At 43.6% G+C, this 16,151-nt stretch overlaps 1 protein-coding gene across 5 annotated transcripts in view; it reads right to left on the reverse strand.

Annotated features, from left to right (window-relative positions):
• Positions 1 to 16,151, reverse strand: part of dst (dystonin) — a 340,713-nt gene that overhangs the window by 166,760 nt on the left and 157,802 nt on the right. For all 5 annotated transcript variants that reach the window (XM_060925410.1, XM_060925409.1, XM_060925412.1 and 2 more), the window contains 3 exons: positions 4,144 to 4,310; positions 737 to 849; positions 197 to 303 (listed from right to left, as the gene is read on the reverse strand). In XM_060925410.1, the coding sequence (XP_060781393.1) occupies positions 197 to 303; positions 737 to 849; positions 4,144 to 4,310 (387 nt within the window). The remainder of the gene's footprint in view (positions 1 to 196; positions 304 to 736; positions 850 to 4,143; positions 4,311 to 16,151) is intronic.

Consider the following 16,151-nt stretch of genomic DNA (forward strand, 5'->3'; position numbering starts at 1 on the left):
TGACCTTCACAAATTTTTGCTTTTATTGCATTTTGGAAAATATCCCAAGTTTTCTGGAAATGGGGTTGTAATTGAAATAACAATATGGGGTCATTACACGGCCATTATGAATTGTTAAATATTAGAAATGTCTGGGCCTTTTCGTAATATACCCATGTTACGATGATGAATGTAAATCTTGCTTCTCTCTACTCACATTTGCACTGATGCCCTCGACACCCTCCGGTACTTTAGGGAAGACATCATATAGCGTTGATACGTAGGTAATGACGGACTTCTCATCTGGAGATGTGACATCCACATCTGTTCAATATGAGAGAGGAGTTAGAGCAAGAGCCGCATCTAAAATGAAATCACATTTCTAATGACAGACCAAATGGCACTCAGATTCCCTGAATCTCATCTCATCTCATCTCATTATCTCTAGCCGCTTTATCCTTCTACAGGGTCACAGGCAAGCTGGAGCCTATCCCAGCTGACTACGGGCGAAAGGCGGGGTACACCCTGGACAAGTCGCCAGGTCATCACAGGGCTAGATTCCCTGAATGAAACCCGAATTGGTAGTTTCTTCGTAATAAAAGTGGATATATGTGGAAACTGAGAATTACCTGAAGTGTAATTTTACATAATGACATCAAATGATATAGGATGAGTGAAGCAATCAGCTGATTTTATAAGATCTCAGGCTTACAGGGATCATACACTATAAAAAGACCATAACGCACACGAGACTTACCCTCCGGATCCAGGAGCCGAGCCACACCCAGCTGCTCAGCCACAGTGAATGCGTGCTCCAAGTTTGATCTGCTACTCTGTGTTGATACTGTGCTCATATCCACCAGGTCAGGCCTGACAAGTAAGAAATTCTTCTGATTAGATGATGCGGCCAGAAGTAACTACGGTCATATTTATAATGTTATCTGTCATGAACTCCCTCTCTCGAGCACTGTCTGCACTTGTTCATTGTTCTCCATGTGCTTTTGTTTTAGTTCCAGTCCTGTCTCCGCCCCTGTCCGGTCATTGGTTGGTTGCCCTATTGTGTTCATCTGTTGTGTTAAGCCTTCGTTGTCTATTAATATTTTGTTGTCTGTGAAGGTTCTCAGTCGTCCAGGTCATCGTAAACCGTAAGTGCTAAAGAAGGCAACTGGACTTGCTTGAAATCCTTGAAGACGTTTCGCCTCTCATCCGAAAGGCTTCTTCAGTTCTGTCTGACTAGTGAGGAGTTCCAGGTATTTATCCTCTAGTGCAGAGGTTTTCAAAGTGTGGGAGAGTCAGCCCCCCCCCAGAGAGCAAATAAACAACAGCGCCCCCCCCTTACAATTTTTGTTGTTGCTATACTTAATGTTCCATTCGTATTTAAAAAAATGGTTGTTGTACACATTTTTTTTTCTTTTACACATTTTAAACATCTGTGCTTTTTTAAAAACATTTTTTACACATTTTAAACATCTGTGCTTTTTAAAACATCTTTTTTTTTACACATTTTAAACATCTGTGCTTTTTAAAACATCTTGTTTTACACATTTTAAACATCTGTGCTTTTTAAAACATCTTTTTTTACACATTTTAAACATCTGTGCTTTTTGAAAACATCTTTTTTTACACATTTTAAACATCTGCTTTTTTTAAAACATCTTGTTTTACACATTTTAAACATCTGTGCTTTTTTAAAACCTCTTTTTTTTACACATTTTAAACATCTGTGCTTTTTTAAAACATCTTTTTTTTTTTTACACATTTTAAACATCTGTGCTTTTTTTTTTAAACATCTTCTCATCTCATTATCTCTAGCCGCTTTATCCTTCTACAGGGTCGCAGGCAAGCTGGAGCCTATCCCAGCTGACTACGGGTGAAAGGCGGGGTACACCCTGGACAAGTCGCCAGGTCATCACAGGGCTGACACATAGACACAGACAACCATTCACACTCACATTCACACCTACGGTCAATTTAGAGTCAGCAGTTAACCTAACCTGCATGTCTTTGGACTGTGGGGGAAACCGGAGCACCCGGAGGAAACCCACGCGGACACGGGGAGAACATGCAAACTCCGCACAGAAAGGCCCTCGCCGGCCACGGGGCTCGAACCCGGACCTTCTTGCTGTGAGGCGACAGCGCTAACCACTACACCACCGTGCCTTTTTAAACATCGTTTTACACATTTTAAACACCTCATAGCATCGTTAGCTAGCACCTCTTGGCAGACAACACACTGTGGCAGTGGAGCATCTTCAGATCCAGTCCATGAAAATCCAAACTTTAAATAATCGTGGTCATACTTCCTTCTTTTTTTGCTTGGCCCAGACTCTGTCTCCTCACTCACTGTAGCTTTAGCTACTAAAAATCGAACCATTTTGTCTCTGGCAAAGGCTAGCTGAAGTTCGCTAAATGTCCGCAATAGTAACTTATTCTGGTTTATTTTTCCTCATGTTGCGCCCCCCCTGAAGAACTCTGGCGCCCCCTAGGGGAGGTGCGCCCCACACTTTGAAAAGCCCTGCTCTAGTGGACCAAAAGCAACCCTAAGGAAAGTCGTTGAGGTCACATGACCTTTTCACGACCCTCTAGGCTGCTAACACCATTCACACCTGGCCTCCAGGGACCCTAACACCTACAGGATGACTGAGAAGGTCAACGACCCATGTGACCTCAACGACTTTCCTTAGGGTTGCTTTTGGTCCACTAGAGGATAAATACCTGGAACTCCCCACTAGTCAGATACCCCTTTTCCACCAAATCAGTTCCAGGGCTGGTTCGGGGCCAGTGCTGGTTCACAACTCGTTCAACTTGCGAGCCAGCTGAGAACCAGTTTACTTTTCCATCGCTCGCGGTGCTAAGGGAAGCCACGTCATTACGTCGTTGTATACGTCAGTTACGTCGTTGTATACGTCATTACGTCACTGGATACGTCAGTTACGTCGCTACGTTTGCATAAACCTTGGCGCGAATATCGAAGCAAAAACAACACGGAAGAAGCAGCAGCAGCAATAACAACAACAATAATAATAATAATAATGGATGACTTCGCATTTGTACAGCTGCTACTTGTCGTCGCTTAAAAATGCCGATCTTTCGCGGTCTTGTTATCATTGTTGGTCTTAACACCTCCGCCCCCCCGCTGACGTAAGCGGTTCTTTCCTCTGGCCCAGCAGAGAGTTGGTGCTAGCCTGGAACCGGTTTTTCTGGCCCCAGAGCCAGTTCTTTGTCAGTGGAAACAGAAAACCCGGTTCCAAACTAAGCACTGGCCCCGAACCAGCCCTGGAACTGATTTGGTGGAAAAGGGGCATGACAGAACTGAAGAAGCCTTTTGGATGAGAGCTGAAACGTCTTCAAGGATTTCAAGCAAGTCCAGTTGCCTTCTTTAGCACCTACGGTTTATATTTTGTTGTGTCTTAGTATTTTCCTGAAGTCACAAATTGCTGTTTGCGTCACGCCTTTCTGAACCTTTTCTAAGGTTTCTTGTTTATTCCAGTTTTCTGACGCGTGCCTATATTCCCATTGTTGATTGTGGATTTTCAGAGATAATTTTGCCTGACTATGTTTTGACCATCACTATGGACACTGATGAAGATTTCCCAAAATAACCCAAATGTATGTGTACATACTTACATCCTGCTTCTAACTGCACATTTGTGTAGGTTTCGGTAGTTTCACAGGCAGCCATTTTTTACTGTTTAATTATTTAGTAAAACTGAGTAATCTCTATAACTAGACAGCATTATACTAACTTTAATATCTGCGAACCACTAAAAGCTGTCTTTAAACGCTTTTTGGTAATTCCCTAAAATACCAGCATTAGGCCCCTTTGCTGGCTGGGAACTCACAGGAGATGCCACACACACCGGGAATCACGTGACTATTGACTGTAACACAAGTAGCACATGGTGGGAGAAAGTTATATTTAGTCAGGGAAATGTGTTCCTAGGTCATCTGAACACTGAATCAGTGTTCCTGGTAAAACCTTGGTGTTCGTCCTGACAGTGCTCAATAAGTCAGAGTGATTTTTGGTGATTAAAAAAACAAACAAACAAAGATCAGGCCACCATACTTGCTGTGTTTTCGATCATTAATACAAAATAAGATGTCTGGGGCGTTTTTAAATATTCAAATACGACAAAAGTCACTTGAACAATACGTGTTTATTACCTGTACTTGTGAATGATAGCATTGAACAGCCTTCCATCTTTCCAAGAAGTAGTGAAGTTGTCACAGCGCACCCCGACGTAGCCCTCGGTCATCTGCTGGGACCAGAGCAGAAGCCTCTCCTTTGCGGTCATGTCCTCGGACTCTCCGGTAACGTGGATATCCGAAATCTGTGGAAAAGGACCACAAATTAACTGTGATTTCCACTTTCGGTTAGTTTCATAGCTCCGGTACTTGACAGATAAAATAAGTGACTATGTGAACTTCTTTGGGCAAAAGGAAGTGAGTTTAAGCTCACAGGAATGCTACAAAGCTGATTATGTCTGCAACGTTCAAAAAGGCCTCCAACTATTAGCTGTGTTTCTCTCTCAGTTGCTCTAGCGCCACTTAAAAGTTCACTGATACCCCTTTTCCACCAAATCGGTTCCAGGGCTGGTTCGGGGCCAGTGCTGGTGCTGGTTCACAACTCGTTCAACTTGCGAGCCAGCTGAGAACCAGTTTGCTTTTCCATAGCTCGCGGTGCTAAGGGGAGCCACGTCATTACGTCGCTGTATACGCCAGTTACGTCGCTGCGTTTGCATAAGCCTTGGTGCGAACATCGAAGCAACAACAACACGGTGAAGAAGCAGCAGCAACAACAACAACAACAATAATAATGGATGACTTCGCGTTTGTACAACTGCTGCTTCTCGTCGCTTAAAAATGGCGACCTTTCGCGGTCTTGCAATTGTTGTTGGTCTTAACAACTCCGCCCCCCCCCCGCTGACGTAAGCGGTTCTTTCTTCTGGCCCAGCAAAGAGTTGGTGCTAGCCTGGAACCGGTTTTTCTGGCCCAGAGCCAGTTCTTTGTCAGTGGAAACAGAAAACTCGGTTCCAAACTAAGCACTGGCCCCGAACCAGCCCTGGAACTGCTTTGGTGTAAAAGGGGCATTAGTCTAACTCGGCACAAAATGAGGTTGCTATTGAATGCAAATTTCTTTTTTTTGTGTTTCACGTTCCTTCCAACTCAAGAGAACTTTTATTCGCATTCAATGTTAAAATGCGATAAAAAGACATCGAGTCTGGCTGGCTTCTTCATTCTTGTTGATGTGCCCATCCCTAGTTTGCTTTGCCCAGCTTGGATCATGTTCCATGTATGAGTCACGTACTCATTCTCTCCACAGTTGCAAAGACACAAAAACTCACTGCTTCAATTTTTTTAGTAACCGTTTTCTTCTCAAGTGATAGTTTATGCTTGGCTCTCTCTCTCTCTGATGGATTCATGCTCATAGGAGATAATAAAACCGCAATTTAGCGTCACTAATTCCCAAGTCAATTCCAGTTGTGTTAACAAGCAGCTATATAAAATGCACCCTGCTATGTTCATTGTTTCAGTCCACCTAAGCAAATATTGCCAAGATGTCAATAAAAGCAGAAGTCCTTACCATACAAAAAATGACTTATTCTTCACGGTAGAGAAGAAGAAAGGGGAGAACATACAACACAAAAGTGCAAGTAATGCATTTTCTATTTCTCATGGACATCTTTTAAAGGTCCCATGGCATGAAATTTTCACTTTGAGGTTTTTTAACGTTAAAATGAGTTCCTCTGACCTTCTTAAGTCACCCCAGTGGCTAGAAATTTCATAATGTGTAAACCAAACTATGCCCACCCTTTGTCAACATTTGAGAATGGCGCGTCAAAATGGCGCGTTGATAGGCTCTTCCCTTTATTACGTCAGCAAGGGAGATGATCCCCACGCCCCCCTCTGGATTCCCACCCACTGTATGGATTGCCCGCCCAGCTCAAAAGTTGCCACCAAACATGGAAGTTGCGCTGTACATGGATGTGACAACACAGAAAAGAGTCTGTTTTTACTGCCGACGGGAGAGCCCCTGAAGACGCAGTGGCTTAATTTTATTTACTCCAATAATACGCCGTCGAGTCTACCTAAGACGGTGTATGTTTGTCGGAAGCATTTTCCTGAGAAATGTTTCCACAACTTGGGACAGTACAGGGCAGGTTTTGCACATCAACTGTCACTGAAGCCTGGGTCCGTACCAAGGATCCCTGCCGCATCAGCCACAAACAGCGAACAAGTAAGTGTATAACTGTTAAGTCGTTTTGCCGTGTTTTAAAATCGGTGCGTTAGCCTTGCAATGGCTACATTAGCTGTGCAGCTAACCGCTTCCTGCAGTTAGCCAGGTACTCTGCGCTACAAAACCAAAAAGCATGCAGCATGCTCTGTTATAATAGCCAATCAAAACAGTTTTTACAAAAGACACCCACATTCTTTTTTCTAAGTCACTCGTTCATTTTATTTGTTTGTTTGTTCAGTAAAAACCCAAACATTTGTTGAATTTATTTTATTTCCTCGCGTCGCACCTTAATGACGTCAGCGCGCGGTATTTTTCCCTTCGCGGTTTGTTCCTTCTCTCTCGCCATAGTAAGACACCCACATCTGCTTGTTCTGACCCACTGGAGGTAGCGTCACAGTGCTGTTAGCCAATCAGCGGTAACACGTTTACATGTCATGAATGTTAATGAGTAAGAGCTGAAATCCTGTCGCTCTCCCGCCACCCGCTCCTCCACCAAACTAGAACAGCCGGAAACAGGAGAACCACAGCATTTTTTTCACCAAAACCGGCTCACAGGGCATTCATTCATACTAGAGACCACCGCACAATTAATGAAAAAACGATGCCATGAGACCTTTAAAAAAACACAGGCACAAGTGGAAAGCATGAGGGGGGGACCCCTTAAAATAAACACTGCTCATTTAGCAAATAAAAGGGTAATAAACTACTGTTTCTTGGTGCTGGTGTGGTACCCTCAAAGGAAAACCTTCTATTTATCATATCCGACCTTAACCTAGAAAGGTACATATATCCATCCATTTATCTGTAGCCACTTATCCTGTGCAGGGTGGCGGGCAAGCTGGAGCCTATACCAGCTGGCTGTGGGCGAGAGGCGGGGTACACCCTGGACAAGTCGCCAGATCATTGCAGGACTGACACATAGAGACGCACAACCATTCACACTCACGGTCAATTTAGAGCCACCAATTAGCCTAAGCTGCATGGTTTTGGACTGGGGGGGAAACCGGAGCACCTGGAAGAAACCCACGCAGACACGAGGAGAACATGCAAACCCCACACAGAAAGGCCCCCGTCAGCCGCTGGGCTTGAACCCAGAACCTTCTTGCTGGAAGGCGACAGTGCTAACCACTACACCGCATATAGTGCACCTTTAAAGCATTACTCCTAAAGGTAATTAGGGACTTTAAAATGATTAAAGTCCATTTATGTAAATCATTTTAAACCATTTTTAAACATTACATTTTCAACCTTCATAGATGGAATATATATATATATATATATATATATATATATATATATATATATATATATATATATATATATATATAAAGGCACAACAGATGTACAGTTGTGGTCAGAAGTTTACATACAGTGACATGAATGTCATCTTGGATATGAATGTCATGGCGATATTTGGGCTTTCAATGATTTCTCTGAACTGTTCTTTTTCTGTGGCAGAATGATTGTACAACATACTAGAAGAATTCAGTGCACAATTTTCTTTGGGTTTTCTGAAATCAACACAGGGTCAAAAGTATACATACAGGGTCAAAAATGTACATACTGCACACCTAATATTTGGGTAAAATGTCTCTTCGCAAGATTCACCTTGGCCAAACATTTTTTTGTTTACCATGAACAAGCTTCTCGCAGAATTCTGGTTGGATATTTCACGACTCCTCATGGTAGAATTGGTAGAGTTCAATTAATTTTTTTTCCCTTGGCATGGACTACACTTATAAATACAGTCCATATATTGTTTTGTCAGGAAGTCAGGACTTGTTTTAAGCTTCATGTTAGCCTGCTTTATCCTCCACAACCAGCTCTGATGCGTGTTTGGGTTCATTGTCCTGTTGTAACTCCCAAGTCGTGTTCAAGTTTCTGATGGTTTATGCTGAAGAATTCTGAGGTAGTCCTCCTTCTTCATTATTCCATCCACTTTGTGCAATGAACCAGTTCCACTGGCAGCAAAACAGCCCCAGAGCATGATGATCCTACCACCACCACCAGCTGGTACAGTGTCCCTCTGTACATGGTGGTCATTGTGGCCAAACAACTCAATCTTTGTCTCCTCTGACCATACAGCTTTCCTCCAGAAGGCTTTTTCTTTGTCCGTGTGGTCAGCTTCAAACTTTAGTTAAGCTTGAAGGTGTCAATTTTGGAGCAGGGGGTTATTTCTTGGATAGCAGCCTCTTATCCATGGTGATATAAAATTCACTGAACTGTAGACAGTGATCCATCAGCTTCCAGTTCATGGCAGGGCTGTGCCATGGTGGTTTCTGGGTTGTTCCTGACCATCCAAACCAATTTCCTTTCAGCTGAGGGTGACAGTTTGGGTTTTCTTGAAGCAAAGTGTTTGGCAAAGTGACTACACCTCACAATAACTTGGATACAATTATTTGAACTGAGCTTGGGATCTGCAGTTGTTTAGAAATGGCTCCAAGAGACATTCCTGAGTTGTGTACATCTGCGATCCTCTTTCTTAGATCTGCACTGAGCTCCTTGGACTTTCTCATTTTACTGTGTGTTGGTCAATCCAATGAGTGCTGTAAACAAACCCTTTTTATGAAGGCACAGAGAAGCTACCAGCTGTAGTCAATCATGATCACTAACAGGAAGTTAAGAGACCTTGGCCGTGGCAAGATAAGAGACATTTTGGAAGTCTCAGCACCTCTGAATTAATAATTTAAGTGAGTGTATCTAAATTTTTAACCCTGTATGTATAATTTTGACCCTGTGTTGATTTCATTCATTCATTATCTCTAGCCGCTTTATCCTTCTACAGGGTCGCAGGCAAGCTGGAGCCTATCCCAGCTGACTACGGGCGAAAGGCGGGGTACACCCTGGACAAGTCACCAGGTCATCACAGGGCTGACACATAGACACAGACAACCATTCACACCTACGGTCAATTTTAGAGTCACCAGTTAACCTAACCTGCATGTCTTTGGACTGTGGGGGAAACCGGAGCACCCGGAGGAAACCCACGCGGACACGGGGAGAACATGCAAACTCCACACAGAAAGGCCCTCGCCGGCCCCGGGGCTCGAACCCAGGACCTTCTTGCTGTGAGGCGACAGCGCTAACCACTACACCACCGTGCCGCCGTGTTGATTTCAGAAAACCCAAAATAAATTAAAACTTCTGCACCAAATTCATGGGTTTTTTTCTATTAAAGAAATATGTTGTACAATCATTTTGCCACAGAAAACAAACAGTTCAGAGAAATCATTGAAAGCCCAATATTGCCATGACATTCATATCCAAGATGACATTCATGTCACTGTATGTAAACTCCTGACCACAACTGTAGATTGTAGTACACTCTTGTAGGAAGGCTTTCCACTAGATTCTGGAACGTGGTTGTTGGGATTTGGCCATTCAGCCACAAGAGCATTAGCAAGGTCAGGCACTGATGTGGGGCAAGAAGGCCTGGGGTGCAGTCAGCATTCTAATTCATTCCAAAGGTGTTCAGTGGGGTTGAGGTCAGGGTTCTGTGTAGACCACTAGAGTTCTTCCACTCCAACTTTGACAAACCATGTCTTCATGGACCTCATTGGGCCATTGTCATGCCGGTACAGGGTTGGGTTAGGCTCTTTAGTTCCGGTCAAGAGAAACTGTATACAAAGGTGTTCTAGACAGTTAACCAGTCAACCCCAACTTTGTCCAGTCCCTTCAACATCTCTGGCCAAATATGATGCACCCCTGCAGACTTCTAGCACTGTTTCCAGAAGGGATGGCATTTCCACTGGGTTCAGGAGTACCCCAAAGTGCTTGTTTCATAACTCGGCACTACCCCTAGTAGACATCTCCAACCCCAATTGGTACAAGGAAGAAAGTCCTTTCAGAGATGGGAGTTAAATCAGTCTCTCAACAAAACTTCTGCCAGACGCTCCCAAGAAACTCAGAAGGCTCTCCTAGATTTCCCAGGTAAATTCTTGTGTGACAAATCCAACTCACTATCAAGGGGTGATCAGTGGACAGTTCTGCTCCTCTCTTACTTGAGTGTCCAAAACATATGGCCTTAAGTGTGATGAAGTAATCATAAAATTAACTGTTGACCTTTGGCACAAGGTACTCTGGGAAGAAGTAAATTTATGTAAACCTTGTGTCTGAACAAAGTGCTTGTTATGAACAGTCACTGGCTTGAACAGAAGTCATAGCATTTCGCCACTTGAGTTCAATTCTCGGAGGCTGTTCCTCCCAATCTTTCCTCCAAGTATTTCCATTACCAACATCTCATCTCATCTCATTATCTCTAGCCGCTTTATCCTTCTACAGGGTCGCAGGCAAGCTGGAGCCTATCCCAGCTGACTACGGGCGAAAGGCGGGGTACACCCTGGACAAGTCGCCAGGTCATCACAGGGCTGACACATAGACACAGACAACCATTCACACTCACATTCACACCTACGGTCAATTTAGAGTCACCAGTTAACCTAACCTGCATGTCTTTGGACTGTGGGGAAACCGGAGCACCCGGAGGAAACCCACGTGGACACGCGGAGAACATGCAAACTCCACACAGAAAGGCCCTCGCCGGCCACGGGGCTCGAACCCGGACCTTCTTGCTGTGAGGCGACAGTGCTAACCACTACACCACCGTGCCGCCCCCATTACCAACAGTAGCACTGAAATCCCCCAGTAGCACTAAGACAGAAATGCACCCTTATAATTCAGTGAGATGTGATTACACTTATGGTTATATACTTATATAGCTGTAGTTAATTTAAAGTGTCATGCTATTATGCAAGAGTGTTTGTTGGAGTTCTTTCATGATGCATTCCATTTTATGGACTCTTATTTTGCAAGTTCTCTGGCAACAGTTATCTTCAGCAGCTGTGAAAATTTAACTGATTACTGCAAGACTATAAATGCTGCTGCCATTTTTGCATTAACAAGTTATGTTGACAAAGCTGTTATTATGCAATGAAAGAAAGACGTGACTGCAGAAGAGAATTATGTCAATCATTAAGCGCTTAGGTAATGGAAACTCAATGCCTGAGACCACTGAGATGACTAGCGGAGATCATCGTACCATATGTATGTCGCGGATTCAAAGGCATTTCAGAAAAGGTCAGATGAGGGGGAAATGAATGCTGTTTCACAATGTAAACGCCGCTTCGTTAACAAAGTGCTGATGAGAAAGTCTTTCGCCGAGAGCAAACAGATACTTGACGAGGCTCGTTCCAGAAATGTTTCAAGATCTACAAAGCACCGCACCTTCTACCACTCTGCAAAATGTGTAAAGCCAGATATTCAACCTCAGCCACAAAGTGAAGTGTGTTGAATGGAGGATTTCCAAACAGTACTGGTGACGAGTTGGTTGGTCCCTGGTGATTTCCTGAAGACGTCAATTTGATCGCAGATGCTTTTACTTAATTTTATACTTGTGCTGAACTTTGCACCATATGAAAATAAGCCTCTGGTACTTTATAAAAGTACTTAATAAAAGTTTGCTTCAAAAACGCCTGCCGAAGTGGTCAGGACATTTCCTACGTCCTACCAGAACTTACTAAAGAACTCATTTATGTCCCTGGATATCAGTCTTCTTCAAAAGGATGAACTGTTGGATTTTGTTATCAGCAAGAATTATTCTGCCTGCAAAAATTCTGAATCTAACCTGGTTAGTGGATCAAAATCTCATTTTTATATGTCTTATCTAAACATGGCAGTAAATCAGGAAATAAGTTCTTTATCTTGGAGGATTGTTAAACAGAACTCATTAATAAACTTTATTATAGCTTAATAAACTTTATTATAATTTCAGAATGGGCGGCACGGTGGTGTAGTGGTTAGCGCTGTCGCCTCACAGCAAGAAGGTCCGGGTTCGAGCCCTGTGGCCGGCGAGGGCCTTTCTGTGCAGAGTTTGCATGTTCTCCCCGTGTCCGCGTGGGTTTCCTCCGGGTGCTCCGGTTTCCCCCACAGTCCAAAGACATGCAGGTTAGGTTAACTGGTGACTCTAAATTGACCGTAGGTGTGAATGTGAGTGTGAATGGTTGTCTGTGTCTATGTGTCAGCCCTGTGATGACCTGGCGATTTGTCCAGGGTGTACCCCGCCTTTCGCCCGTAGTCAGCTGGGATAGGCTCCAGCTCGCCTGCGACCCTGTAGAACAGGATAAAGCGGCTACAGATAATGAGATGAGATAATTTCAGAATTTATATAACAACTACTTTCATGAGCTATTGTTTCCATAGATTTGCATAATAGCATGGCACAGTGGAGAACGTTTTCACATTTTGACAAATTGTGTTCATCTCATCAAATATTGCAATTTTCACTTGTGTATATTCAGTTTTTGGTAGATGCCAGATAGTTAGAGTTTTGCATAATAGCTTGACACGCACTATAATTAGGTGTATCAGACGCTCGCTGGCCGTGCCGTGAAAGTTATGCATGCAGACGCTCATCTCAGTTTCCAACTCTATCGTTGCTTAACTCTTGAATATTTTCTATCTAAAGAAATGTATCTGGTTAAGATCTGTTCAGTACTTTGGCAGTAACGGCAGGTTGAAGTTGGTACAACAGAGTACACTCTCTGCTCGCGGGACGTCGGGAAACTGTTGGTGCTTTCTGAGTCACGGGAAAGCGGTCAGGCTCTCTTTCTTCTGACTGGATTACTCGTGAATATCAGAACTTTTATAGAGATGTTCACTCGCTCTCACTGTTTCTGATGAAGTACTAAGCAAAATTTTCTGTCTGCTAGTTTTGATGTTATGATTCACGGGAGACTTTGAAGTGAGTTTTCAGAGCTTTGCCTACTTATTTTTTTTTTTCAAATCAAGCTGATTCATGTAAATAACTATTTTAGAAAATAACTGGAGCTGTTTTGATGAAAAATATTGAGACCTTAGTGGTTGGAATGAGATTTTAAAAAACAGAAGTCAGAAATACGAGTGTCAATTTCAATTCAATCAAATGGAATTGTTTACTGGATGTGGATCACACAGTTATTTTGAGGTTAGCCTTGAAAGCTATGAATATTAATCAAAATAATCATTTGTATTCTTTCATATAAACACTAGTAGGCCGTACTTTTGATAAATACAAAGGTATACAGAGCACAAAGAGGGGATTAGAAATAATCTTTAATTACTTGTTATATATATAATATACATTATATTATATGCGTTATACAGGGGTTAGGGAAGGGGGTTATGGAGCATATTAGCGAAGCGTATTCTTTCGTAAGCAGTATAATCCTAACGACTTGATATCAATTAGCCAGAATTTAAAATATAATAAGGCAAAGTTCAAAATACGGGCAGCATATGTTTAGAGACCTTCCAAATAATATTTTGTCAAAATCGTTCTACTTTTCTGATAGTGTCATCTCATGACAAAATCAATAAAATATTACGAATTTGCTCAGCCAATTTTTACCTCATGTTCATAAAAAGAAGCAGACATTTTCTGGATGGTGTCCAAAGAATTGTGGAAAACAGATCCTCTAGGAGGATGTGTGTAGGCCCTCCTTCTCTTCCTGTGCACTTGGATGTCACATATAATCCTTGACGGCTCTATGTCTTCCCACTGATGAGCCACACCGTGTCGCCACAATGTATGGAGCAAATGCTCCACAGCTCCAAAACTCGCTGCCCTCCTCAGCTGCCTCTGAAGGAGCTTCTTTTCCAGGCGCCCATCCTTTGCAGCAATACATTTAGAGCTCTTGGTAAATTTGTGGAGGTTTTCTTCTATAGTGGCCCAGCTTCTGTCTCTCTCAGACCCTTGTATACCTGGTCTTCTGCCAGTTTTGCGCACTGGAACTTCTCCAACGTAAACACCCTGGTCTGCAGGATCACAAAACGTTTCATTCTTCTCAGTTTCACTTTGGCTCGTCACGGTGTCGTCGGGCTGAAATTCAACTGACTTTCTGCTCTTTCTTCTCTGGAAATACCGGCGTCCTCTAAGCCCCTTAGACATGGGGCTGAGTGGAGCTTTAGAAGGGTCAACATTGTAGCGTTCATCTTTATGGCCCCTCACACATCCACAAACATTTCCCATTCCTGGCTGACTCTTGCTTTCTTCAAACACAAAGACCAGAAAATCGCACGAGCTTAGGGGTCCCCTTATCCTGGCAAAATGTAGCCATTTTCCTCTCTTCTATTTGCAATTCAAAGAGCCTTCTAAGGAGCCACCCTCAGCAATGTTATTTGCTAAGTTTCTTTCCATGTCCCCGGAGCACTCGGTTGATACGTTGCAGAGCTCACGTTCCTTCTCCCAATCCTTTGAGCTCTCTCGGCTCAGTGCCGACACACTGGAGTCTGCGGTGACCTTTGAAACTGCTCTCTTTGCCCTGCTAGTCCAAAACAAATACCATAAACGCAACGTGGCCTGGAGGAAAAAAAAAAAACACTGTTCACGGGCGACTAACTCCCACTCAGTCACTGCTGAGATCATTCAACTTCCTGTGAAGTGCACACAAGTGCAGAAATAGTAAGTTATCCCAGGGTAGTCTGTATGCAAATGGACAAAGCCTGGGAGAGAAAGGACACAGGACAGACTGTAAAGGGAGAAGACTAGTTCACACTGCGTGCTCTGATGGCTTCTGATTGCAGTAAACCACCTGTGAAAACGCTGCTCAGCAAATTGAGCTGCTCGGATCACATGGACTGGCCTGAGAGAACCATGGCCTATCATGCGGGCTTTAAAAATAACAGGGCAGCATGGCTGGCTCAACAAAATACTCTGAGGCTGAGGTGACTCGATGACAAAGCTCTTTTGCTTTGTTTGCTGTGATACATACTGGCACAAAGCCTCGGGCAGATTGCATAGGACTTTCAACAAACAGGCCTTGCCTTTGCTTTAACACCATACGAACTGAAAATATCTTATACAGTATATCTTATATTACGCTTTTCTTTGTGTGTGAAATTTGTGCTTATTTTTATGTTAAGTAGCTTCCTGGGAGTTTTAATTGGTCAAAAACGTTGGGCACCACTAATGACTAATAGTGAAAACAATACCAGGAGATAACTAAATTAAATGAAAAATAAAGTCGCATGGCGGGGTGGCACGGTGGTGTAGTGGTTAGCGCTGTCGCCTCACAGCAAGAAGGTCCTGGGTTCGAGCCCCGTGGCCGGCGAGGGCCTTTCTGTGCAGAGTTTGCATGTTCTCCCCGTGTCCATGTGGGTTTCCTCCGGGTGCTCCGGTTTCCCCCACAGTCCAAAGACATGCAGGTTAGGTTAACTGGTGACTCTAAATTGACCGTGAATGTGAGTGTGAATAGTTGTCTGTGTCTATGGTGGGGTTTACATTAGACCGTATCAGCAGATCATCAGATTAAAGTTTTTAAAACGATTCGCGTGCACACAGCAACGCCAATACACGGATATGCTCGGCTCCGCAGGCATCCTGCGCTCCAAATCACTCCGCCCTGAACAGCGAGTGCCCTCTGGAGGGTGCGCACTCCGGCCCTGCACAGCTCACAGAGCGCGCGAGTGAAGCGCACGAGCAGTGATTCGGGACTGAGCCGCTGTGTGTGTGATCCCAGCGCATATCGGGCATGCGCGTCACTTACCACTTGCAAGTGGAAGGATGGCAAGCCTAAAGACAATCATAACTACACAATGAACGATCTCAGGGCGCGTGGCTTTGTTGACAGATTTTGGTCCGCTTACTAAAATGTACAGTGTGAAAGCGAACCGCACCAAAATGAAAAAATAAAAAAAACATTTGGTTCGGACCAAAGCAAGTGAACTATCGAACTATCCTGGTCTGAATACACCCTTAAAAACCACAGAAGTAAAATATACCAAGTGTCTGTACTTTATATCATTCTACTCTTACCTCTGACAGCTTTTGAAACTGAAATCTCCGAACCGAAGCTGACATACACACACTGTCACCATGACCCAAATTCTTATTCCCGGAAAAGGCTCGGCGCTAGAGCTCAGTGGTCTCAATACTCTTTTCGACAACTTCCTGTAACAA

The sequence above is a fragment of the Neoarius graeffei genome, chromosome 7 (genome assembly GCF_027579695.1).
Source record: "Neoarius graeffei isolate fNeoGra1 chromosome 7, fNeoGra1.pri, whole genome shotgun sequence".
Classification (NCBI taxonomy): Eukaryota; Metazoa; Chordata; class Actinopteri; order Siluriformes; family Ariidae; genus Neoarius; species Neoarius graeffei.